The sequence below is a fragment of the Pteropus medius genome, unplaced genomic scaffold (genome assembly GCF_902729225.1).
Source record: "Pteropus medius unplaced genomic scaffold, Ma_sr-lr_union100, whole genome shotgun sequence".
Lineage (NCBI taxonomy): Eukaryota > Metazoa > Chordata > Mammalia > Chiroptera > Pteropodidae > Pteropus > Pteropus medius.
Genome location: NW_024349798.1, coordinates 2,372,051 through 2,399,400, shown reverse-complemented (window position 1 = coordinate 2,399,400; position 27,350 = coordinate 2,372,051). Strand labels below are relative to the sequence as shown.

General features: G+C 49.3%; 1 protein-coding gene across 7 annotated transcripts in view; it reads left to right on the top strand.

Annotated features, from left to right (window-relative positions):
• Nucleotides 1-15,972, top strand: part of LOC120620155 (interleukin-4 receptor subunit alpha-like) — a 39,932-nt gene extending 23,960 nt beyond the window's left edge. For all 7 annotated transcript variants that reach the window (XM_039884685.1, XM_039884687.1, XM_039884689.1 and 4 more), the window contains 6 exons: nucleotides 469-620; nucleotides 5,549-5,705; nucleotides 8,946-9,045; nucleotides 10,928-11,006; nucleotides 12,585-12,634; nucleotides 13,436-15,972. In XM_039884685.1, the coding sequence (XP_039740619.1) occupies nucleotides 469-620; nucleotides 5,549-5,705; nucleotides 8,946-9,045; nucleotides 10,928-11,006; nucleotides 12,585-12,634; nucleotides 13,436-15,008 (2,111 nt within the window). In that variant the 3' untranslated portion in view covers nucleotides 15,009-15,972. The remainder of the gene's footprint in view (nucleotides 1-468; nucleotides 621-5,548; nucleotides 5,706-8,945; nucleotides 9,046-10,927; nucleotides 11,007-12,584; nucleotides 12,635-13,435) is intronic.
• The last annotated feature ends 11,378 nt before the right edge of the window (nucleotides 15,973-27,350 follow it).

Here is a 27,350-nt window from a genome sequence, read left to right as displayed (position 1 = left end):
TGGTCATCGGGGGGTTATGGAAATTGACCCATGAACACGCTCATGAATTAAAATAATTCTTACATGTATATATTGATTTTAATGCATTTTCTATACTTGTGATCTCAGTGATATGATTGCTTGAAAAGAGACTGATTTTTTAAACACATAAATCAAAAAAAGAAGCAAAATACTCTGTGAGTAATATAGTACACAGATGTGGCCCAGAGTGTGAAGGACAAAAGTGAAACAGCCAAAGTTTGGCTTACTTTGTCTTATACATTTTGCATTCATTGTAGAAAGGTAGTTAATAACCCCTAGCGCTAAGTAGAATTGTAGCAACATTAGAATGAGTATTATGATTCTCGGTATGAGTCTGACTCTACGTGGTATGTTACAAATGTGTACGGAGGCGATGTTGACTAAAAATCTCAAGGGCCCATGATCTGCGGGCCAGAAAAGCCCTCACCAGATTCTGCTTCTCTGCAGTGAAACCCAGAGCCCCTGAAAACCTCACAGTTCACAGCGACGTCTCCCACATGTGGCAGCTGACTTGGAGCAACCCATACCCTTCTGACAGTTTCCTGTACTCCAAACTCTTCTACCTGGTCAACATTTCAAATGAGGATGACCCCACAGAGGTGAGTGGGCACTGCAGAGGTTCTGCACCACCTCTTGGGACTCAGACGGGTGGAGACCCAGGCCCTAGGGTGCGAGATGGGGAGGATGGCTAGGCCAACAGCAACCCTGGGGACCTAGAGTTCCAGCTTCTGCCCTGGTTATGTGCTGGGCCGGTCCCTTCACCCGTTGGGCCCCGATGCTCAGTGTACAGTGAAGGGAAGTTATTTCTGGGCCCTGCTCCTCATCTGTAAAGGAAGGCTCTGGGCCATGTCTGTTTCCCAGAGGCCAGGACATTGGGATTTTCGGTGGTACCTCAGCAACACAGTTACATGACTGAGCCCCACAGTGAGACAGTCACTGTGAGTCAGCTCCCTCCCAGCCCTGACCGGTCAAGGAGCTGCGAGATTTACTAATTCTTCTTTTTGACAGAGAGAGGAGGCTGTAGTCTTAGAGCTTTCCTCCAGAAAGTTCAGCCACTATTAATGCTGCCGCTAGGTTCTCACTGCATTTACTTTTATGTGACAGTCGTGGCATCTGATACTTGCTTTTCAATCATAGCTATGATAACAGGTTCCTTTTTAAATAAGTTTATTGACATTTTTAAAAGGGAGAGCTGATTTATAGGAAACTATCAAGTAACTAATAGCAGGAGCTGTACACAATGATGGCTTGGCCCCCCTCTATTTTAGTTGCAGGTGAGGGTGGAGGTCACTTCCTGCCACCCATGTTTTCCCCTCAAACATTCCCATCGGAAGGACATCTGAACACCATGGGCCTTGGTGTCCCACAGAACTGAGTTCCAGTACCTGCCCTGCCACTTGTCTGCTGTTTGATCTTGAGTATGTTGCTTAACCTCCTTGTGCTTCAGCTTCCTCATCTGTAACATGGGAATAACGAGATTACCACCCCCTAGGGCTGTTGTAAGCAAGAACTGTGTGATATAGACAAGCTCCCATGCTTGGCACTAAGAATGTCATAAACATCGTCTTCCTTTTCTCCTGAGTGCCATCGGCCTTAGAAATCCCCGTCTGCCTTGTCCTCCCACGCCTTGGTCTGTAACTCACTCGGTCATAGCTGTCGAGGGCTTGCGCTGAGCCATGCCTCGTTTCCTGGACTCAGGCTGGCCTGGCCTCGGCTGCCAGGGCGCAGGCCCCCAGACACATGAAGCTTTCATGTCAGCTTCTTGTTGCTGCTGCTTCTCTTCCTGGCCAAGCCAGGGAGGTGGTGGGTACTGATTTACGCCTCTCCGGTGTGGTTTCTCCCTTGGCCCTGGGCCAGGATGTGGCGTAGGAGCAGGAATGGGGCACACATGGCGTGAAGCTCAGAGAGCAGTTGGGGAAAGGGAGGTTGCACAAATGCCAAGGAAGGGGGCGGGTTCAGCTTTGTCCATTAGTCTTCCCCGTGCAAAGCTCAGTTCAGAGTATAGCCTGGAGGAGAGAGAAGGGTGTGACCTAAAGGGTCCAAAGAAATGTATTTATTTGCTTATCGTGGCTGGACCCAGGTTCTAGGAATCTATCCACCTCTTGGCCTGGTCTTAGTCTGCGTTGGTTTCGCTTTTAGGCATCCTCTTCCCTTCTATAGCGGCCAACACGCCCACTAGCAGCTCCAGGCCTACGACCAAAAGCTGCAATGGGAGAAGTTTTTCTCCCCAGATAGTCCCAATAAAAGTCCTGGGGCCAGTGCTCCATTGCTTGGCTTGGATAGCAGTCCAGTTGCCACTGGAGTGCCGGTCTCTGAACTTGTCACAGGCTGTGGGCAGGAGAGAGGGTGCTGGTGAGTCACAGCCCCACCTCTGGAGCTGCAGGTGGGGTCAGTTCCACCCAAGCCGGATGGGCTGAGAATGAGGAAGGGGTGGCTTACCACAGGAGACTCTGGGGAAGGGGAAGCTGGAACTGGGCTGGCTGAAATGCAGCCAGGGTTAGGACCTGGCACCAGACTCCAGCCAGTGGATAGAATTGGTCGCTGTGCCTTGACAATGGCTGAGTGGTCATACAGGTGCTCAGGGCTGCCCCAGGCCTCAAAATTGAGGTCCGGCTTGGTTGGGGGGGTGGGGGTGGGGGGGGCAGAGGCCACTGAGATACCCACTCCCCCATGTCTTTCTTCCCAAGGTCAAAGCTGGGCCTGAAGAAGTCCCCTCATTAGTATTGGCCAGAGCTGGTCATACTCTCTAACCAGTCTCGGGCTGTGAATAGGATGGCCACAATTTGTTTGGACCAATGAAGATTAACCCTGGAGCTGGAGACAGAGGCTTACCTGCCCTGAGCCTTGGGTACTTGACCCCAGTGGCATAGATGCTGGATGGGTGTCCAGCTGTGTTTGCTACCGTATTGCAGGCACCAGCTGTGGCTCAAACTGGGTGGGATCAATTCCGAGAAGATATTAAAGCTTGCCATGGTATTTTGGGAACGTAGCTACTCTTGGTCCCGGATGATTTCTGGACGAGGTTCCATAATGGAGGTAGAGTTTTGGCCTATTTGTCCTTGAAGGGCGAATAGGAATTTTCCAGATAGGGAAGGAAGTCTAGGGTAGGCCAGACAGAGGGAACTCCATGAGCAGAGGCTTGGCGGTATTCAGACGCTTGGGGATGAAGGAGTGTGTGCGGTAAAAAGGCAGAAAATGAGGCCGCAAGTCTGTTCAGGGTCATGAAAGCCATGCTCACAATCGCCATGGTTACCATTTCTTGTGTACCTACTATGTGCCACACACAACATACATTATCATGAATGGTTGGGAAAACCCCGTAGGTGGGAAGGTATTCGTCTCTCCATTTTAGATGAGGAAACCGAGACCTGGAGAGGTAGCATGACTTGCCCAGGATTCCACAGCTGGAAGGGCGGAGCTGAGATTTGAACCCAGGATTTGAACTCCAGAGTCTGTGCCGTTTTTTCTCCTCTGGATTTTTCTCTCAGAGGTGGTCTCCTGAACACCTGGCCTTTTTGTTTAAAACAAACCAACCTGAGTAGTTCCCCGGAAGCTCTGATTCCTCTTTTGTTTCTTAGTAAAACATTTCCCAACCCTCACTCCTCCCCAGGATATTATGTTCCTTTGGTGAACTGGATCCATCTGTTGCTTCCAGCTTACACATATTTAGAAAGAAAGGAAGAGTGCCCTCCTCTCCCAGCCCTGGTCTCCTCCTGCAGCTCCCATCCCATCCTCGGCTCCACTGGAAAGCTCCAGCTGCCGGCCAGTTTCTCCAGCAACCTGTTGGGGCTTTGCCAACCCCCCACCTCCACCCCTGCTTGCTTCACACCAGATCATTTTCCCCCACACGCTTCCAACCCACAAGCAGAAGCAGAGCTGCCAGCAGCCCAGAAGGGGCTGCAGGGGCCTGAGGAGGAGGGAGAGCTGCAAGGGGGTGGGCCCCGCAGGGAGAAGCCCAGGCAGAGGGTTTGAGCCACTCACTTGCTGTCAGAATTGATCTCGAATGCGGATTTTATTTTATTTTTTTAAAGTTTTTTTTTTTTTAATTAATAAAAGTAATATTTACATGAAGTAAAAAATTCAAATGGTAGGAAAGGACTTAGAATGGAAACGTGTTTTTCGTCTGACTGCAACCTCTAGTTCCTCTTCCAGAGGTGGACCACTGTTCCCATCTCTTGCCGAGAGAGAAGGGAGGCCAGGCTGGAGCGGGCAGAGGGCCTGGAGGCCTGCCTGTCCTTCTAGAGTTTACACCTGTGCAAACAAACATTTGTGTTCATTCATCACCATGTTTGTTTTCCATTGCTACATTACTAATGTCACCACAAACATAGCTTCTTTAAACAGCACGCATTTATTGTGCCATAATTTCTGGGGGTCAGGAATCTGGGCATGGCTCTGCTGGTCCCCCGCAGTGATCAAGGAGTCTGCCAGGGCTGTGGTTTCTGAGGTTGTGTTGAAGTTGACCGGGGAAGGATCACTTCCCAGACCTTGTGATGTTGGCAGCATTCAGTATCTTGTGGCCTGAGAGCCTCAAGTTCTTGCTGTCCCTTGGCAGGAGGCCACCCTCCGTTCCTTCCCTCGTGGCTTTCTCAAAGCCAGAAAGGGAGAATGAGTGGGTGTCTTAGCCAGTTGGGGTTACAGTCTTACATGATATAATCACATGTGTAGTTCCTACATACCCATCACTTTTGCTGCATTCTGTCAGTTAGAAACAAGTCACAAGTCTTGCCCACACTCCAGAAAAAGGGAATCACATAGGGGTATGACATAATGTGGGGGTCCTGGGGCCTCTCAGAGTCGGTCTGCCACCATCACTATGCCTTCCCTCCACCTCCATTTTTTAACACAAAAGGCAGCAGACAGCACATACCAATCATCATCTTGCCTTTTCCACTTAGCAGCAGATTCTAGAAGTCCCCTCTCAGTGGGCGCTAGGCTGGGTGGGCTGAGATTCGAGGCTAATAAGTTTGGGCTTGACTGTAGAGGCTCTAGAGAGCGCTTGAAGGAGAGAGAAGGACACAGTGACTATGCTTCAGAAAGATTACTCTCGTGTTCCCTGCACGCCAGGCCCTATCCTAAGTGCTTACCTGTACTAACCCGTTTAATCCTCACAGCAACCCTAAGAGGGAGTTTATCATTGCCATTTTGCAGAAGAGGACATCAAGGTCCAGAGAACTTATGTTATTTACCTAAGGTCACACAGCCAAAAGGGAACCCTTACACTCAATTTATAGATGAAGAAAGCAAAACTCAGAGAGGTTTACCGTCGCCTCGGTAATGTCAACTGGCTAACCAGTTGGGGGTTAGGAGGGTAGGGTGAGGGCCAGCCAGTTCCCTGACCCATCTCACTTGACTCTGGTCACAGTTATGGAGGTGGTAAACAAAGGCTTGAATTGGAGAAATAACCAAATACCCAGGATGGTGACTCTTAAACACTGTGAGGTCAGCTAAGGACGGCAGCCAAAGTGGCAGCTGGCAGTGCCCTGACCCCCAGCTGGTGCACTAACATCTTCTTTTCTTCCATCAGTTCATAATCTTTAATGTGACCTACGTGGAACCCACCCTTCGCTTCTCAGCCAGGACCCTAAAGTCTGGGGTCTTCTACAGTGCACGGGTGAGGGCCTTGGCTCAGAGCTACAATAGCACTTGGAGCGAGTGGAGCCAGAGCATCAGGTGGTTTAACTGTGAGTATCTATCATGAGTCCTGAGCACTTAGAACGTCTGCTCCCCACTTTTATTCCATAGCCAGATACCTCCCCTGGGTGAGCATCTGGGTTTCCGTTTCATAGGATGCCTCTAACTGCAGGTAACAGAGTACAAACTGACATGGTATACTGCCAGGGTAGGGAGGCTGGGCTGCAGTAACAGATAAGCCCACGAGGTCTGTGGTTTAACACTGTAAAAATGTATTTCTTCCTTGTGTAAAAGTCCAATATGAACTTTTCTGGTTATGGATGGTTTTCCTCTCTTTCATCATTCTCTAGGACAAAGATTATTAACCTTTTTGTATTGTGGATCCCTTTGGCAGTCCGGTGAAATCTGTGGACCCCATTTCAGAATATTTCCATTTTATTTATTTATTTATCTATCTATCTATCTATCTATCTATCTATCTATCTATCTATCTATCTATCTATCTATCTATCTATTTATTTATTTATTTATTTACTTACTTTTATTTTAAATTTTATTTTATTAGTTTCAAGTATATAGTACATCGGTTAGACATTTATAGAGTTTTTAAAACGATCCCCCTAATCGCTCTTTCTCTCCTCTGGCTCTCCACCGAGCCATTACATTAATGCTGACTGCGTTCCCTATGCCATGCTCCCCATCCTTGTGACCATCTATCAACTACTAATTTGTACTTCTTTAACCCTTCACCCCATTCTCCCAACCCCCTAACCCCGCTCCCCTCTGTCTGTCACCAGATTGTCCTCTATGTTTGTGAGTCTATTAGTTTGTGTTTTTTGTTCTTTGATTTTGTGTTAGTTTGTGTTTTTTGTTCCTTAGATTCCGCATATAAGTGAAATCATATGGTACTTATCTTTCTCTGACTTATTTCACTCAGCATAATAACCTCTAGGTCTATCCATGTCATTGCAAATGGTAGGATTTCATTTTTCTTTTTAGTGGCTGAGTAATATTCAGAATATTTTTAAATGTATAAAATAGAATACATAGGAGTGCAAGGGAAGCTAATTTTACTGAAATGCAATTATACAGATATTTTTAAATACACTTGCCTAGGAATATATGCTTTTTTATTAACACACTAAAAACAAGATGTGGTTATCATAAGTACTATAATTTCAAAGTAGATGAGCATAAATGATGTTTCATGACCTGGCAGCTGTAATGTGATATGAGAATAGCTGTGATTCCCGTTGGGAACGGAGTGACTGATGCTGCTATTATTGTGGTCTGCTCCCTCCACTCCTGACGGGAGGAAATGCTAGGTGTCAGAAGTTAGTGAAGATAGAGATGCCATTTCTTTCCCATTCAAGCTTCCAGACCCCTGTATTCTATCTGCAACCTTGTTGGAGGTCTGTGGACCTAGAGTTAAGAATCTCTAAGGGCTTTGCCATTGTCTGCATCCAGGCAGCAGGAGGGGAATGAGAGCTGGGAGACCACACTTTCTTCTTAAAAGCCTTAGCCCGGAAGTGACACATGACTTCCTCTCAAGTTCTATTGGTGAGACTGGTCATATGGCCAGGGATTCCGGGAAATGTAGTCCTTCACTTGGTAGCTGCATCCCCAAAACAACTCTTCGTAACTTTATCACACATGGTTTTTGCAATAAAAATACTGAGTTATGTCACATGAAATGAAGTCTTACAAGTAGACTTTATTATACAGAAGCTCATTATATAGAAGCTCAGTGATGTTACCCCATAGGTTTGTCTTCTTTCCCTTTGCTTGGTGCTTGGCGGTGTTTTATCCTTAGACTTGTCACCTCATGGCCCCAAGTTGGCTGCTGCATGTGTCCTCAGACTCCAAGGACCAAAGGGAATGAAAGGCCACCACCAGGGAATGCACCTTGTGCATCTCTCTCTTTCATCAGGAAGCAAAAAATTTTTCCAGAAACTTCCCTAGAAGTCTTCCTTTGCATCTCATTGGCCAGGACTGTCATATGGCCTCTTCGAACTGCAATGGAAACTGGGAACTCAAATGTCTGGGAAGGAGACTAGAACAATCATGATTGGCCGAAATCTCAGGGTGGGCACATTGGTACCTGGCAAAGAGGAAAGGGGCATAGGGTAGGGGAGGCTGCCTCAGGCATCGTCTAGAGTAGGGAGGAGTAGGAGCTGTTGTGAACATTCAGTGAAAGAAAGATTCTTCAAAGTGATGGGCACAGTGGTGATTGGCAGGTACCTGACCCCGCCCACCATGCATCCTTCTCAGCGTTGCTCACCTTGCTCCATGGATGTCTCTTTGCCCATCTGTCTCCCACACTGGGCCGCGAGCTCTGTAGGTCATATCTACTCTTTGTCTCCAGTGTCTAGAACAGGGCCAGGCACACAATAAGTCCTTGGGAAAGTTTCGTCAAATTGATTTGATTCTAACACTGACCTGGGGAAGGGAAGGGAAAGGAAGAGAAATAGCTTGTATGGAACATATATAATATGTGGACGCTCATTTTTTCCACAATTTTTTTTTGAGCTTCTACTCTGTGCCTGGCTCTGTCCTAGACACTGCGGTATCAGCAATGAGCAAAACAGACAAAAATCTCTGCTCTTATAGAACTGGCATTCTGGAGGAGGGAGACAGAAGATAAACAAGTAAATAAAAGTAAATCAGATAGATTTAGATCCAGATGGCAATAAGTCTGGGTAGAAAATAAAGTAGGATAAGGTGATGGAGTGATGGAAGGAGCAACGGTAGAGAGGGTGCTGGGGAAAATACTTATTGTTGAATGAGACCTTGCAGGCTGACAGACGGGAGGTGACCCAGGCCCCGCTCCTCACCCTCTCTGTGCCTCTGTTTTCTCATCTGTACAATGATGATACAATATCTGTTTTCTCATCTGTACAATGATGAGAAAACAGAGGCACAGAGAGGGTGAGGAGCGGGGCCTGGGTCACCGGCAAGGATTTGACAGAGTCAGGCTTTGAACTCAGGTAGTCCAGGTCCAGAGTCACTGTCCTTGACCTCTATGCTTCAGGAAAAAGAAAGCAGCAAGTTTAAGGTCCTGAGGTGGCACTGAGCTTTGGAGGGGCAGGAGACGGTGAGGAGGCCAGAGTGGCAAGGCCTCCGTGTGTAAGGGGGAGGATAAAGGGGAGGAGGTGGGAGGGCTTGGTGGTGGCCAGGTCATGTAGGGCCTGGGAGGACACTTTCTTGAAGCCTGAGTCTCCAGCTCTGGGCAGTGGAGACCAGACTGTACCCAGCATGATGAAGGCTCATGGCTTCCCTCCTACTTCCAGACTATGATTGGCCCTGGGAGCAGCACCTCCCGCTTGCCGTCAGCATCTCCTGCATTCTCATCCTGGTCATCCTTCTGTCCTGTTATTTCAGCATCATCAGGTGAGTCCTGAACCAGTCCATCTGGGGTGTGAAGTAGGTGGGACTCTCCCCTCTCATCTATCAGCCTGCAAGGTCTCGTTCAACAATCAGTATTTATTGAGCAGCTACTACGTGCAAGACATTGAGGCAACAGCTGAAACAAGACCAAGGACCCTGTGCTCCTTGTGGGGAGACAGATGTCAGGTCAACAGATAACCACACTATTTTCCACAGTGATTGATGCACCGAAGGGAATATACCAGGGTGAAAGGGAGAAATGTCCCAGGGTGCTGTTTTAGGTGGAGAGGCTCAGGCAGGCCCCTCTGAGGAGGTGATATTTGAGCTGGGACCTGACCGGGGGAAATGAGCTGGCCAGGGTAGAGCTGGGGGAAAGGCCTTCCTTTGGCAAAGGGAGATGGATCATGCCCAGGGTATGGTCCAGACACTTGGGGGCATGTGGCAATAGACAGAGGCATTTTAGACGATTGCCTTACAGAGTTAGGGCACCTGGGTTTGGATCCTGGCCCGGGCTCTCGGTAGCTACGTCACTGTCAGCCTCGGGTCTCTCCTGTGCGGGTTGGGATATGGTGAGTACATATTGTATCAGTCCTGAAAGCCCTAAGAGAGCCCAGTGGGTTGGGGTGGGGAGGAGTAGAAGGGGCCTGATTTGCAGTGAGTTCGAGACTTAGGAATCATGGTGCCTCAGAGCCTCAGTCCTCCCATCTCTGAAGTGGGACTGGCGAGCCCTACCTCATCATGTAAGTATTAGCAGGGGCTAAGGATTGACATGAACGAGTGTCTTGCACTTTGCTGGGCACACATTACGTGTGCGGGGAATGCAAGTTTACCTCTCCACATCTTGTCACTGGTGCCTCTGAGCCACCCTGGGCTGGTCTTTTTCCCTTCTCTGAACCTCAGTTTCCCCATCGCCTGTCCTTCCCAGAGCCGCTCACTGTGTTCCAGCACTCCAGCCTCCTTGCTGTTCGCTGAACACACCAAATAAGTTCTCTCCGAACCTCTGCACTCGCTGTGTCCCCTACCTGGAGAGCCCATTCCCTGGGCATCGCCACGACTCACTCTTCTTTCACCTTCAGTTGCCACTCAGCAGTCACCGCCTCAGGGAGGCCTTCCTGGATCACATTCTCCATTCCTTTCTATTCTCTTTTCGTCTTTATTTTTATTCATGGCACTTATTGCCATGAATTTTAATGATGTCGTATAATCATTTCTACGTCTGTCTTCCTCTTCTAGAAGGTCAGTTCTGCAAGGGTGGGGCTTTTGTCTGTCTTGTTCACTGTTGTGTCCCTGAGGCCTGGCACAGTGAGTGGTACATAGTAGCTGCTCAATAAAGACATGTCGACTGACCGAGTGGAGTAGGCAGAGGCTAATCTGGGGTGATCTGAGGACCCTCCCGCTCAGAGCTGACACTCCGTGGCTCCAGGTTGACCCAGGAAGAGAGAAGGAATCTCTTTCTTCCCTCAGCTTCTCGGGCCATCCCAGGCCTCTCCCTGGCACCTTGCTCTCAGCTGCTCCGTGGAGGGGGTTGTCAGTAGGAAACCCCATCATTCTCTCTCTGCAGCTTGAATCTCTCCTCCTTCCCTGGGGCTTATTCCCACTGAGAACAGTGACGGCGAGCCAGGAACTCTATCCTGGTAGCAGAAGGCTAGCGTGTGAACCTGGCTCTTCTGCTTCCAGCTGTTACTTTACCTCTGGGCCTCAGTCTGCTCATCTGTGAATGGGCTGGCAGCGGAACCTGTTCCACGGGGTTCGGGTGAGACAGCCAAAACCAGTCAACATGGGCTCTGACTCCTAATAGGTATTGGCGACTAGGATCATTTTCATGGGAGGAGCATCAACCTGTTAATGATTCAGAGAGCAACACCTTTTCTTTTTTCTTATTCAGGATTAAGAAACAGTGGTGGGACCAAATTCCCAACCCAGCCCACAGCCCCGTCATGGCTATTGTCATCCAGGAGTCTCAGGTAGGAGAGTGGGTTGGTTCGGATGCTTTGGACTTCGTGTATCAGGAAATAGAATTCAAGATGTCTGGGATGTTAAGGACATTCATTGGCTTTTGGAATTGTACATGAGAAGTCAGGGAGGTTTCGGGATAGTTTGATTCAGCAGCTCAAAGTGTCATTCGGAGCCCAGAGGCTTCCCCTCCCCTCTGCTTTCATAGCTACTCTTTTAGCCTGAGGTAGGTTCTTCTTGGGTTGGTCTCTCTGTTTTTTCCCTCCCTTGGGAGGAGATGACCTCTGAGGTCATCTGCACGTCATCTCCTGAGGAAGTACCAGGCAGGGCAAGAGGCCAAAAGGAGAGGGAGAGGAGGACATGCTTTTAGTATTTTCCTCTTATGAGCATGAAGCTGCCCCCAAAGCAACCAGCATATCTCTTCTCAGTTCTCACACGCTCTGTTCACCTGTAAGGAGTGGGAAAACTGTGAGACAACCACGTGGCCACCCCGAGCTGGGGTGAGGCCAGCTTCCCCAGTGTGATGGCCATGTGGGTTTTGCCTGAGCAATATCCGAGTTCTCTCGGAAGGAGGGAGTAAGGGATACAGGTCCTGTCCAGAGCAGAAGGTCCCAGTGTCCTCAGTTTTCCAGAGACCCTGTGGCAGGCTCTGCAGTCCCGTGGTGCTGAATCTGAGCCCTGACCCTGCTGCTGACCTGCAGAGTGGACTTGAGCAAGTGGCTTAACTTCTCTGAGCCTCAGTTTCCTCATGTGGGTTTTAGCAGTGTTTACCTAACAGCTAACATTATATGAGCCAATACACATAAAGGGTACGTTATAGGGTCTGGAAGTAGTAAGTGTCATTTATAGGTCAGTTAGCTTTTGCTAGGTAATGAATCATCCCAAAACTTAGACAGTCGAAACAACAGCCATTTCTTTAGCTCTTGCTTCTGCAGGTCTGCAGTTTGAACTTCGCTCAGCAGTGGGGGTGGAAAGATCTTGGGCTGGACTGGGGAGATCTTCTCTGAGCTGGCTTGTCCCCAGTGGCCTCACTCACAGGTCTGGCAGTTGGCTGACTGCCACCTGGGGCAATGGAGGTAACTAAGCCACGCGTCTCTCATCCTCCAGCAGGCTGACCCCGTTGACACAGTGTCACTTCCACCACATTCTATTGGGCAAAGCAAGTCACATGGCCAGGCCAGATTCAAGGGATGAGAGGAGCTGCAGAGTGCTGTGGTCATTTTTGCCATGAGCCAGAGCGACTCATTTTATTTTATTTTTATTTATTTTTATTTACACCTACAGCACCTGGTCTTCCTGGGTGGTCTCCCATCCAAGTACTGCCCAATGCTGCTTAGCTTCCAAGATCAGACATTGGGCTTGTTCAGGGTGGCATGGCCTTAGACCCAGAGCGACTTAATGTTAGGGGAGTCTCAGTAATTCCCAGGAAACTGTGGCTCAGAGAGCTAAAGGGACCGGATCCGACCTCAGACCTGAGCGACATCAAAGCTTACGGTTTCCTGCAGCAGATGCTTAGTGAGCGTTGCCGTGTGCCGGGCTGGGCTGGAAAGTCTCTCTGCTCTGTCTCAGTGGCCTTCTCTGTGTTTCAGGTGTCACTGTGGGGGAAGCCATCCCGAGGGCAGGAACCAGCCAAGTGCCCGTATGTATATGAACTTAGATCACAGCCTACATGGATGTGGAAGGGGGTGGAGTTGGCGAGGTGGGCCCCATCGCGAGAGTGTCTTCCTTCTCTCCTGTGGCGTTTAGCACGTTTCCCGTGACGTTGGGCTTCAGGGCTGGGAGAGGAGGAGTGGTCTGGGTAGATGGGGTGCTGACTGAGCCCCCTGAGTTTCACTGGGAGTGAAACAGGCCCATGCTGAACCCTCCTAGGAGCGAACAGGCTGGCCTGAGCAAGGCTGGTAGAGGCGACAACCAGGGCAGTGGTTCCAGTTGTTAAAATGCCGACATAATTGCATACTGGTTGGCGAATACCACTGTTCTAAACCCTTGAGTATGCCACCATCACACAGGCCTTCTTAGCTTCTCCCTCAGGGCCTCCTGGGCCTCCCCACAATCCAGTTTATACTTGGCACAGCAGGGGGCTCCAGGACACTACTGGAGCCTCAGCCATTCTAATTGGTAATTACGTATGCTATGTTTTGATCAGTATTTTAAATACCATCATTCTGGACAAAGACTTTTCCTTACTCAATTGACTGAGTTTGTATTAGGCACCAGGTTACGTGCTGAGCTCCAGAAATCTCAAAGTAAGACACAGACTCTGTCTTCAAGGAGATCCCAGGCCAGTAGTGGGTAGATTGATAGATTATTGATTATAAAGTTAGGAAGCATGTTGGCAATCGGTAGAGCAGGGTGACTTCAAGCTGGGCTTTGAAGGATGAATAGGAGTTTTTCAAGTGGAGAAACTGAACCCTGACCAAACTTTGCATTGATTTTGCAGACACTGGAAGACTTGTCTTACTAAGCTCTTGCCCTGTTTTTTGGAGCATGGCATAGAAAAGGATGACAGTTCCTCCAAGGCTGCCAGAAACGGGCCTCTCCAGGGTCCCGGGAAATCAGCATGGCCCCCTGTGGAGGTCAGCAAGACTGTCCTCTGGCCAGAATGCCCCAGCGTGGTGAAGTGTGTGGAGCTGTTTGAGGCCCAGGTGGAGAGTGAGGAGGAGGAAGAAATGGAGGAAGATAAAGGGGGCTTTTGCCCGTCACCTGAGAGCAGTGGGTGCAGCTTCCAAGAGGGCAGGGAGGACATTGTGGCCCGGCTGACAGAGAGTCTGTTCCTGGACCTTCTTGGGGGTGAGAATGGGGGGTTTTGCCCACAGGGCTTGGGAGAGTCCTGCCTTCTTCCACCTTCAGAAAGCAGAAGCGCTCAGATGCCCCGGGCAGAGTTCCCAAGTGCAGGGTCCCAGGAGACTTTGTTCCAGGACCAGGAGCAGCCTTTTAATCCAGAGTCAAACCCTCCAGCTGCTCTGATGCAGAGCCCTGACCGCCTGGCTTTCACAGAGATGCCCGCTGTTATCGCAGACAACCCCGCTTACCGCAGCTTCAGCAACTTCCTGAGCCAGTCCTCAGGTTCCGGAGAGCTTGACTCAGACCTACTGCTGGTGGAATGCCTGGAGGAAGGGGACCCCAACATCCCCTGTACCCACCAGCTCTCCGAGCCACCCACTGTGCTCCAGCCCAAGCCAGAAACCTGGGAGCAGGTCCTCCGCCAGAGCGTCCTCCAGCACAGGGCAGCTGCAGCTCCCGCCTTGGCCCCAACCAGTGGCTATCGGGAGTTTGCGCACGCAGTGAAGCAGGGCAGTGCCCAGAGCACAGGGGTGGCAGGCTTCAGCCCTTCTGGAGAAGCTGGGTACAAGGCCTTCTCCAGCCTACTTGCCAGCAGTGCCATCTCCTCGGAGACATCTGGGGTTGAGGCCAGCCGTGGGGAGGGGGGCTACCGGCCCTTCCAGAGCCTCTCTTCTGATTGCCCTGAGGCCCCTGCCCCTGTCCCTTTGTTCACCTTTGGACTGGACATGGAGCTACCTCATAGTCCTCAGAACTCAGTTCTCCCAAGCAGCTCCCCAGAGTGCCTCATTCTGGAGCCAGTGGCAAAGGGAGAGGACAGCCAGAAGCCTCCGCTCTCCCTAGAGCAAGCCACAGAGCCCCTCAGGGATGATCCGGGCAGTGGCATTGTCTACTCAGCGCTTACCTGCCACCTATGTGGCCACCTGAAGCAGTGTCATGGCCAGGAGGAGCGTGGCAAGGCCCATGTTGTGGCCAGCCCCTGCTGTGGCTGCTGTTGTGGAGATAGGTCCTCACCCCCGCTGAGCCCCCTGAGGAACTCGAACCCTTTGCCAGATGGGGTTCCACCGGAGGCCAGCCTCATTTCAGCTTCCCTGACACCCATGGGTAGCTCAGAGGAGGGTAAGCTCTCCCTGTTCTTCCAGCCTGCCCACAGCAATGCTCAGAACTCAAGCCAGACTCCCAAAGTGCTGGCCATGCTCTCCACAGGGCCCATATGTATGAGCGCTTCCTAGGTACGGGCCCTCTTGTTGCTGAGGTCTGCAGGTGAGGACTGAGTCTCACCCATGCCTGCCATATGCCACCCCCTGGAAGGCAACCAGGCTGGCGCATTTAGAAAAGACTTGGAGAACCGTGGTATGAAGTTATGATGTTCTCTGACACTGGGGCTACAGAGACTGGACCCCCCCGTTCCCAACATTGACCTGGGCTCAGCACATCCCATTGGAGTGGAGTGTGCTGGGCAGCTTGGCTTGTGAATGAGCCATTGGCCATTTTATCAGTCCACAGCTTCTCCAGCATACTGTCCCTGTCATGCCCACCCAAGCACGTTTTGTGCACGTAGTCACCCTGTTGCCTATGTCTTGCCCAGTCCTTGGATTAGTTGGTGCCATGTCACTGGATTAGACACTGAGCCTAGAAACCAACCAAGCCAACGGGAATGCCTTGGGAGGCCTTGGGAAACTGAGGTCCTAAAAGAGTGGTTATTTGCCCAGAAGTGCCCATCGATTCAACAGAGCTTCATTATGTTGACACTGGAGACAGGATCTGGGCTGTGGAGGGATGCTTAATAAGCGAGTGAGGATAATAGAGAAGCACATGAAAAATTGTGGTTACTAAGCAGTGACAATTTGCTGTCAGGTTCCTACACCACTGTAAGGCTGGGGGCTCCCGTTAAGCAGGAGATCCCCAGAAAAAGCACATCCAGCTACCTTGGGGCCTGTCTGTTCCCCCATGGACACTACTGCTGGCAGCCACAGAGAGACCAGAGGGAGAGGTTCACGCCTGTGACCCGGCTGAGCTGGGCATTCCAGACGCCGATGCCGGACGCATTTAGCCTGCATGTTGGCCCAGACCTCAGGCTCAGCAATGCTTGTTTGTGTGCATGTCAAAGATTGTTTTAAACCTGGTATTCGTGTTTGCTGAGGAGGGTGGAATGGGAGGGGGTGGAGTTTTATATAAATAAAGATTCTTTATATAAATATTTTTCTCACTTATTAAACAAACATACTGCCAGGCACTGTTTGAGTGTTTTATCTCAGCTCTTTGAATCTTCCCATCCAGAGGAACCGAGGCCCAAGGCTGAGTAACTTGCTGTCTCTGTTTGGATTCCCCCAAGACAGGATTCAAGTGCAATTAGTTGGTTTAGCAGGCGATTCCGGGAAACCCTGTCTGAGGAAGGGCACAGTGAGGCAGGGAAGGGCAGGAGGCAATAAAGGGTGTTATCGGTGTCAGAATGGGCAGCTGCCACTTCACCCACTAGGGAGCTTTGCAATGCCGTGCATTACATATGCCAGAGGTGTCCCTGCAAAGGTGAGGAGGTGGGTTGTTTGTCCACCAACCCTCATCTGTTATTGGTGGAGGGCGGCTTCCAGGGGCATGCAGCAGCTGCTACTCTTTGCCAAGGTCAGACAGCTAGTTAGTGGCAGGCCTGTAGCTGAACCCAGGCAGTGACCCTGACACCCAGGCTCACTGTCGGTGGTCTGTCTCAACATCCAGGCACACAGTGTGATGGAGTGAGCCTCTGTTGGGCAGGCAGGGGATCGAGCTCGTAGGTCTGTGTTCACTCTATTTCTTCAAATAGATGCCCCGTCACACTTGCAAAATGAGGGGCTTGGCTGTTTGAAGTTCTTTCCTGCTCTGTCATTCTACGCAATACACAATGTTGAAGAGCCCATGACCTCACATGCAGCTTGCTGTTTGTTAGAAGTGCCTCCTTTGGGCTGAGCACAAATCTATCCCTTTAGCTGCCTGAATCACCACCTCCCCCCGCCCCACACACAATTTACTGATGGGGAGACAAGGGGCTTGTCAAGGTCAACAGTGAAAGGCAAAGCCTGAACTAGTCCTCTGAACTTTGTGCCTCCCGAGAGCTTTTATAAGAAAATACAATAATTTAAATATAACTAGGGCCAAGCAATATGTTAAGTGCTGTCTATGTCAGCTCTAGTAGGCAGGTTCAATTATTCTGATTTTACAGATGAGGAAGCAGGCCCAGAGAGGTTGAGGTTTAGCTTAGGGCTACATAGCCAGGAAGTCCTGGAGTCAGGATTTGAACCCAGGTCCGACCACAGAGCTCCCAGCTATCATGGAATGCACAGTATGGCACCCACTTGAATATTAGTTCTAATCCTCTTTGCCTGAGCATTGTCAGAAAAAATCATATTTAGAAATTAAGCAGCAAACAGAGAAAATACATTTTTGTGAGTGGTGGAGAGGCAGTTGGGTTGGAAGTCCAACTGAATTGAGGCCTGAGTCATTGTTGTCTCCCTAGGATCTTATTTATGAGTTGACCCGAGTTGACAGCTGAGGCTCATATTAAAGAACTGGCTGGGCTTGGGGAAACTGGAATGAAGAACTAGACAGAGACACCTCCCACTAGCCTCCCAGGCTCAGGGAAGCTGGACAAAGCCACTGTTCTTGCTTTCCCGACCCCCTTCTTCAGCTTAACACAAAGAAGAAGGAAACAGAAAAACAGCTGGAAAGCCACATACCCCACTGATATTTACTGAGCACCTACTATGCCAGGCACTGTGATGGATGCTGAGGAAACAGATGAGGTCCCTTCCTGGATCTTTCAGTTCAGTGGGGGAGACAGACATTAAACAGATAAAAGGAAAAATTGCAAACGCTGATGGGTACTACAAAGAAAATAGGGGTCTGAGACACGGGGAGCTAATGGGAGTAAAGACTTCCCTTAAAGACAGGAGGTGACTTGAGTCCTCAGTGACTGGAAGAAGCCAGGAGAGACTGTGGGAAGAGCATTTTGAGCAGAGGGTAGAGCAAGTCCAAAGGCTCTGAGGCACAAGGAGTTTGGCATGTTCGCAGTACAGGAAGATCAGCTATAGCGCAGTGAGCCAGGGACAGTAATGGGAGGTGAGGGCAGGAATAATGGGGGCTGGAGCGAGGAATTTAAATTTTGGGTTAAATACACATTAGCCCCATCCACTGAGAAACATGGTCCAACAGATACCAGTTTCTCTTCCATCTCCCTAATCCTCAAACGTAACCTGCCTATAAGCGGGAGCCGATGAGAGGAAAGGGAACCACTGGAAGTGTTCCTCCAGTAGGACTCCCTCTCCCATCACACACTGGAAAACGAAGGTTCCTCCTGACACCAGCGACTGGAGTGGTTAAAGTCCTCATTGCTGATATTCTCACCCAGGAGCGAAGTCTCTCCCATCAGGAATGAGTTGATCTGCAGGGAGGAATGGCTGGTTGCCAGGGCCTTTCTTGAAATTTTTTCAAAGAGACTTTTAAAAATCCCCTTAAAATCTGGTCCTTGGTCTCCCAGACACTGGTGTCCAAATTAGGCCTGGAACCCCAAGGGTCTTTGGGGCGTGAAGCCCTAGACCCCTTCTCTGCTATGTCTCCTTGATCCTGTCTGTGCCTTTATTTTCTCATTTGTGAAACAGGAAGCATAATAAGATCTGGATTGTGGGGTTGTCCTGAAGATAGCCTCCAGTATCATGCTCATCAGCTCCTGGGTTTACTCTAACCTGGCTAAGGACGGAAGACAAGAGTGAAAACTTACAAACAACTTAGACATCTAGGCTCCTCAGCTCTAGCGACTGCTCTGGGCTTCCTCTACACCTGCCTGTAAGACTCCCATGGCTTCTGCTGCCCTTCATTAATCCTGACATGGGGCCCCTTGCCAGCCTGGGCCCTCCCTGGCCCCTGTACCCTCCGGCTAGTGCCTACTCCTTTCTCAGTCAGGACTTTCCCACACTAACTAGGCCTGGCGATTCCCTCCGTTCAAATACTGAGTAATTACCCCGGAGAGACAATTGTTAAAAGTAAAATTCTCAAATTATGAGCACAGATCAAAATTTTTAGATTTGCAGGAAGGGAGTCATCCCCAAAGAGAAAGAACATCGGTTCAAAGAACAATCTAAGGAAGGGCTTTTATAGCAAGACAAACGTCTAGGACATGCTGTCCAACAGAACGTTTTACTATGATGGAAACATCACGCTGTCCACAGTGGCCCCTAGCTGCCTGTGACTATTAAGCACTTGAAATGTGGCTAGTATGATTGAAGAAGTGACTTTTAAATTGTATTAATTAATCTTTAATTTTAAATAGCCACATGTGGCTGGTGATTACAGTATTGGACAGAGCACATCTAGTAGATCATCTTAGTCCATCGTACAACTTAATTGCCTCAGCGTGGAGGTGACAGGGAAAGATCTAGAACGATGAAGGAAGAGAGAAGAGGAACAACAGCACCGCACTAAATGTTTGCCCCAAGAGCCATGAGGGGCGGGGTCTAGTGGCTCAGGTGGGCCCGACTCAGGCCCAAACCCCGCGGGAGCTCTAAGTGGGCTGGGGTGTGGGCAGAGCCAGACGCAAGCTGCGGACTTTCCCAGCGCGCCCGCCCGCGGAGGCTGGACCGGAGGTGCAGGTGCCGCCAGCGCCGAGGGGGGCGGGGCGTGGCCCTGGGCCTCTCAAGAAGGCCTTAGCAGACCCCCCAGGAGACCTCCAGAGTCATTGATTTCAGTGTCCCCCTGTCCCAACCCCGCGCACCCCCAACTTCGGTTTTACAAAGGTTTGTCTTGGGGGAGGGCGTTGGTGGGTGGGGGAGCGTCTGCTTTAGTTCTTTGTTTTTAAACAAAATCCCTACTTACTGCTTTTTTCCCTGATTACTAAATCGGCACGTGCCAGCCATTTCTGATTCAGAGAAAACCTAAAGGTATAAATAGGAAAGTGAAAACCACCGGAAATCCCATCCCCCGCCCCGGCACCTGGCACCATGTGGGCGGTCACAAATGAATGTTTGTTTCCGAAGATGTATCTGTCTCCATTAACATCCTGTTGAATAAACCTTTCTGATATTATTTTCCTACGAAAGTTATTAATTAAAAAAACAACAACAACCAAAAAACAAAAACCCAGGAAGAGGTTTTTGAGCCCCTACTGCAGGGAAGCATGACCTCACTGGCTTCTCGCAGCAGCCTGGAGACCTGGAGACCGCTGTGTGGGACGGATGTTCCTATGATGCACCCTGACCCCAACCACTCCTCCGTATTCCTACACCCCTTTTACAGGTGAGAGCACTGAGACTCAGCGAAGCCAGGGCTCTGCCCTCATCCTGCTTCTGTCTGCACTTGCCTTTGCCAGTGGAGCTGTGTGACCTCAGGCAAGGTACTTGACCACTCTGGGTCTCAGTTTCCTCCCTGATCAAAAACGGGTAAGAGAGGTAGGTACCCTGCAGCCCACAGCGGTGGGTTGAGGAGCAGATGTCATGGTGGGTGAAGCCAGTGGTGCCAGCCGCTTGTATAATTAATTTGCTTAAGACACCTGACAATAGCAGGACAGTGCCAGTTCTTCCTCAAAATCTCACCCTTTTCCATGATGTCTATTGACAAGCTGGCCGGTGGAGAGGTGGACAGTATCAGATTGGCTGGAGGCCAGCTCCTTGGTCCCTACTGCCCCCTAGTGGCCCACTCCTTCCCAGCACCGGAGGAGGAGAATAAGAGGAGAGACAAACATGTGGAAACAACCAAACTTCTGATCCCAGCTCCAGGTTGACACTGACTCCAATCACAGAATGACCTCTGACTCAAGCTGTAGGCTGATTCCCGACCCACGCTGTGGACCTACTTGTGCTCCTGGCTGCAGATTGACCCAGGCACATGCTGACCCCTAGCCCTGGCCACAGACTAATTTTTGACCCCAGCCACAGACTGATCTCTGATTGTGGCCACCCAGATCCCTCCCTCCTATATTGACACCTCACCTCATCCGGGAACTGGCATTTCCTGGTTTCCTGCTGGTAAATTCAGCTTGAGTTGGTCAACGTATCTGGTGTGTCTGTTCTTCCTCTCTGCCATGGAACCTCAGGGCAAGCTGACAGTTCTCCTTTCTAACCAGAGAGAGCGGCATAAGGAGAAGCCCTTTTGCCACCTTCCTTCTTTTTTGGTGGTTTGGCAACCATCTTGTGATCATGAGGGAACAAGCCTGTAGCTGAGAGACAGTGTTCTGAATATGGCAGAATGGAAAAAGAGCCTGGGTCCTTGATTACATCACCAAGTGATCATCTTGAACTCTGGGTTCTTAAGTAAATCGTAAATCTGCTTTTGTTGAAACCACTGTGGAGTTGCTTTTGCAGCCATAAAACAGCTTTGAAGATTGTAATCGGTGGAGTATTGGACCCCCAAAGATGTCCACATCCTAATCCCTGGAAACTGTGCACGTGTCATGTTATATTGCAAGGGAGAATTGAGGTTGCAGGCGGGATCGAGATCGCTGAGCAGCTGATCTTGCAGTGGAGAGATTATCTGGATGGGCCCAATATAATCAGGAGAAGGTCCTTATAAGTGGAAGAGGGGCACAGGACAACTAGTGTCAGGGGTTGAAGACACTATGCTGCTGGCTTTGAAGACGGAAGGAGAAGCCATGAGCCATAGAATCTGGAAAAGACTCTGCTACAGTCTCCAGAAGGAACGCAGGCCTGCTTATGCTTTGGTTTTCAGCCCAGTGACACCAAGTTCCGACTTCTGACCTCCAGAACTGTACGATGATACATTTTCGTGCCTCAAGTTATTAAATTTATTGCAACCTGTTACAGCAGCAATAGACTAAGACTCAAATACTTTCGTGCATCTGACTTCTTTTTTTTAAGCCCCTTCCCCACGTCACTGTCTGTGTCCTCATTATCGACACTCAGTCTCCACTTCCAGAGGATTCTGTCCAATGCCTGCCCACTGCCTCCGTCCATCAGCATCCATCATCTCATAAAAGTGAATGTGGGGCAGGGCCGGCTTCATGGACATGCCAGCCGTGCAGTAGCACAGTGCAGTAGTGCTTAGAATTTTAAGCTCAGAGGTCCCTGTCTCAAAATGCTTAATAACTTTATCTTTAGATTTGTGTTTTGTAAGAGAAGTTCAGTTGGACAATGGAGCATGCACCAAGGGCTCGCAGCCTCTGTTCACATGTAGTCCCCCCTCTCGCCACCTGCCTGCTTCCCTGGGACAAGTTCTAGGCCATCTGCTCCTATACTTCATGGCACTCCGGACCCCAATCCACCTCCCCCTTCCCACTCCCACCCAGCAACCGTGGTGCCTTTAGCCCCCGGAGGGGCCCAGGCTCAGGCACAAGGGAGGGTCGAGGTCAGATGCTCACCTCATAAGATCTTGGGCTGGAGCATGGTGCTGGTCATTCCTGCCTCAGGTGTCTGCCGGGTGGCCAGAGGCCACAACTCAGCCGCATCAGCAAGTGAAGCCTGTTGCTCACACCTCATCTGGGTACCGAGTCACCATTTTTAATTCTTAGTACCTTTTGAACAAGAAGGCTTGAATTTTTATTTTGCACTGAGCCTCTCAAATTGTGTAGCTATTTCTTTTCTACATAGTTGACCTGCCGCTCCCTCTGGACCCCCAAACACCTTCACCCTGCTGTGTTTCAGTTTTTTTCCATCGTTGCGGTAATATGTTCAGGTCCCTTTCATCTGCAAACAGCCAAAGGTTCTTTCCACCCCACTTCCTACTTTCCCCGCCACCTTCTTTCCCTCCCCAGACATGGTTATCAAGAGCTATCTCCTCTCTGTCTCTACTTCCTCCCTGCACACCCACTCCTCAACCCTCCGTGCAGAACCTTTGTGCACTTCTGCCATGAAACCACTTTCACTGACAGCAGCAGCCAAGTCCAGGTCTGTTTTAATACACATCTTTCTGCAGCACTAGCCTCTCCCTCATTCTTGAAACTGCACCGAGTAGCTCTCCTGCTCCTGGCTGCTTGCTCGTGCTCAGGCTCCCTTCTTGGGGTCTTCTCCTCTGCCCTCCCTCGGGGCCCATCTCAGGCACCAGACACATGCACATGACTTCCCCTCCCTCCATGGGAAATCTCACCTGTTTCTACTGTTTCCATAGAGTTAACTACAACCTTTACTAAATCTAGACTGCAGGTTCACGAGGCAGGAACTGTTGCCCGGCATAGAGGGTGCTCAATAAACATTTGTTGAATGAGCGATGTCTTCGAAATAGATCTCCCCAGCCTAGATCCCCAGCCGGAACTTCAGACCCGTATATCCATCTCGAATTTCATACCTCCCACCCAGAAATTTCACATGTCCTTCCTAGTGTGCGCCACTATCTGATGTGACATATACGATGAGATATTGTATATTATTAAGTCCTTTATTTTTATTAATTTTTAATCAGATCTCCCATGCCTCTCTCCTAGAAGGTAGACTCCGGGAGACAGAGATTTTTGTTTGGTTGGTTCACTGCTGTATCCCAGTGCCTTAGAACAGAGTGTGGTACACAGTAGGTGCTCAATAAATACTTTCTGAACAAATGAATGGTTCTCCGTATGGACGTCCCCACACCTCGGACCTAGTATATCCAAAACTGAGCCCTCCGTGTCCTCCCCACACCTCCTCCTCCTAGGTCCTGGTCTTAATTACTAAAGCTAGAGAGTGGGCATCACCCCAGTCTGCCCACCCCCTCCCTCCCTCCCTCCCTAAGGAGATTCAGGTGAGAACAGTCTGTCCTTATCTGCAACAACTCTGTTTGAACAAGTCAGGCTCCTCATTTTTATCACCTGGAATTATGCAAATAACTTCTTTCTTCTCAAACACTCTCCCTACTATGACCAGAGCTATTTTTCTGATCGTGTTCCTTCCCTGCTCACAGAGCCTCCTGGCTCCCAGTAGCCTAAAGTGTGGGACACCTGCCCCTGAGGTCCCTAAGATGACTTTAGGTAGCACATGGGTGTGGCGAATAAGGGCATGGGTGTACAAGGGCATCCAACCAAGACAGCCATTCCTTCTTCGATTCTCGTTCTCTTCTTCTGACTAGCCTTCCACAGGCTGTACCGCGTTGAGCTAGAATTTCATAACTCAGTTTTGGTTTCATTGTTTTTGTTTTATGGTTCCCTTCTAGGTATGAATTCTGGTTGTCCATTCGTGATGATGACAATGTTTCTTTTTAAGATAAAATTATTCAAAGAAAACAAGTCAATATGAAGAAAACGTTTAAGTAAATAATGATGGAGAAAAAACGTAAATATGGAAGGAATCACTTACGACAGTGCTCATGAGGGATGAAGGTTTGGGAGACACCGGTCTACAGAGCAGAGTCCAAACCCTTTTGTGACCTGACTCCTGGCTCCCTCCCTTCTCATTTCTTCAGCCATTCTACTCCTTGGACACCATGACTTGCTATCCCTAGAATCTATAACTCGACCACCCTTAGACACTGTGACCTGTCACTTCTAGACATCATGACCTGCTCCCCCACTGTGACCTATCACCCCTAGACACTGCGACCTGTCACCCCTGGAATCCATGACCTAGTGTAGTATCGTGATTTATAATAAGAAATATATATTTGGTCTTTGCCCCAGTTCTTGGCACAGAGCTCCTAAAACTGGGAATTTCCTAAGCGATGAGAACCTTCAGTGTCTTTTGTTCATAAGGTGACCTTTGGGAAGCCCCTCTGTCACCTAAGAACAGAGGCTGGTCGCCAGGGGAACCAACCATGTGATTCGAGGGAAACTGTCAGTCCTACCCCTCGACTTCTGGGGAGGGGTGAGGGACGAAAGATTGAGTTCAAGCACCAAGAGCCAATGATTTAATCTATCATGCGTACATAGTAAAGCCTCTATAAAGACCCAAACGACAGGGTTTGGGGGACTTCCAGGTGGGTGAACATGTGGAGGTGCTGGGAGATTGGCAAGCCCCGGAGAGGGCATGGAAGCTCTGAGCTCCTTCCCACGTACCTTATCCTGTGCATCTTTTCCATCAGGCTGTTCCTGAGCTATATCTTTTCATAATAAACCAGTGATCTAGAAAGTGAATGTTTCTCTGAGTTTGTGAGCTGCTCTAGCAAATTAATTTAACATCAGGAGGGGGTTGTTGGAACCCTCTATCTTTTGCTAGTTAGTCAGAAGCACAGGTGACAACCTGGACTTGAGATTGGACTTGCAATTGCTGTCCGAAGTGTAGGGGGAGGACACTCGTAGGACTGACCCCTCTACCTGTGGGATCTGAGTCTATCTCCAGGTAGACAGTGTCAGAATTGAGTTAATTGCTTGGTGATGTGGAAACACACACATTGGATTTGATGTCAGAATCGTTCCTGGGTACCCTTAGACACCATGACCTGGCCGTTCCTGAGATGTCATGACCTGTGGCCCCTAGATACCATGACCTGTCACCCCTAGGTACCATGACCTGGCCACGGTACCCAAACAACACTACACATTTGTAAACCTTCAAGCCTTCACTCATGCCCTTCCCTCTACCATCAGACACCTCCACCCGCATGCAGAGGGACTCTGGTTATGTCTACCCAGCATCTACTTCTTTGTCTTTTAATAACAACACTTGGTCTTCCTGGGAGACACTCTCTCCTTACTCTTAGTTCACGCTGTTTCCATGGAACTGAACTTACTCTCAGCTTTCCAATAAGATGCATGACTCAGGCTTGGCCAATCAGACGTTTCTTCCCCCATTTATACTGTGGTTGGTTTAGGGACAGGCATGTGATTAAAACTGACCAACGAGAGCCTTTCCTGGTATGATAATTGAAAATATTGGGAAAAAGGTCTTTCTTTCCTTTGGGCTTCCTAAGCTGGTAGGTTATAAGCCTGGACTTCTGAGAGCCAGTTATTCATTCATTCATTCATTCATTCATTCATTTATTTAATTTTGTTTTGCCACCATTGAGTCTCACTCAGCCTGTATGAGAATGAAGCCAACGCAGAAGAAAGCAAATCCCAGAGGGAGAGTCTTTCAAATCTGAAAAAAATAATTTGAACACCTCGATCCATGCATGACTGAAACTATATTCTTTAATTTAAAAAAGTTTTTTTTTTTTTTTTAATGAGCCAGTAAACCCGCTTTAAAGAGCTAGTTTTGTCACTCACAACTACAAAGCTCCTGGCTGAAACAAGTTATTATTTTTTTTATTGAGATAGAATTCATATAACATGAAATTTTCCATTTTAATCATTTAAGAATATAAAATTTAGTGGGTTTTAGTATATTCCAAATGTTGTATTCCCATCACCACTATCTAACTTCATTACCACCCGCCACCACCCTTGCAAAAATACCCTTAACCCATCAGCAGTCCCCTGCGATTCCCCCTCCCCCCATGTAACCACTAATGAAACATCTTTTAAGACCTAGTTACAGTAAGCATCTCTCTCTGAACCTTTCTCTCGACACAGGGCAGAATTATTCTCTCGTTCGGGTACATCTCTTTATTATCACTTATTGTAGCATTCAGTTTTATTTTTTGTTTTTAATAATGGAATAATTTGAACATACATGAAGTCACTACCCCTGTGTCTCTCCTACTAGCCTCCTTGACAGTAAGGACTATAATCCATTTCTTCTTGTGTTTCCCAGCCCCAGCCCAGGGCCTGGTTCAAACATAACAAAACAAAACAAAAATTGAACAAGGGCTCACTCCCAGCTCCCCAGCCCCGGCCGGACCACAACATGAAGATGTGGCACATGTTTGTTGACTGGCTGATCGATGTCTTTGGTAAACACTTCTGCACTGGATAACACTCTTGTCTTGTTTGTGTGCAAAGGGGGTTTGGGAGCATACTTTAGCTGAACCGATCACTTCCCACACTCTGACATTTAATTAAACCCCAAACTAAACTTACAGTTGGTTGCCGTGTCTGGGTACCCCCTAAAACTTCCCCAAGCCACACCTACTTCAGATGCTTCAGGGCGGTGCAGGAAGGAGGTGGCGCCAACCAGCGATCGTGGGCACATTGACTTAACTTCTCCCAGTTTCAGTCTTCCCATCTGTACAGTGGGGTTAAAAATAGGAAGTACCATGTAGGGTCATCTGAAGACTAAATGAGTGAAGACGTGTACAGCATTTAGACAGTGCTGGCGCATTTAAGAAGTCTGTTAAACAGGATGCTTTTGCTGGGTTAACCAAGAAGTGCACGAGATAGCCAAAGCACTGCACACGCTATTTCCTCTGCTTGGAAATAACTATTTTGTGCCCTTACCTTACTCATTGCCTCACTCCATTCCATTTCAACTTAGATGCCACCTCCTCTGGGAAGACCTCTGGCCCCTCAGCCTTGGTTAGGTGCCACTTCTCGGTGCCTGTGCTCCCCCGTCATCAGCACAGGTAGGGATAGTCTGAGACACACTGGGGTGCCCAGTGTCCAGCACAAGGTGGATGCTGAGTTAATGAAAGGACAAATCAGAGCATGCATTGAAGGATAAATAAGTGGTTTTGTTCTCGTCCCTGGCCCTTCTAACTGAGACTCTTACCCTGCCCTGGGCACCAAGCCTCTGGCTCCAGCCAGTGTGTGTCCCTAGGAAGAGACGGCTGTGGGTCAGTGGGGTGCTGAGGCTGACTCACACCAGCTCCCGAGAGCC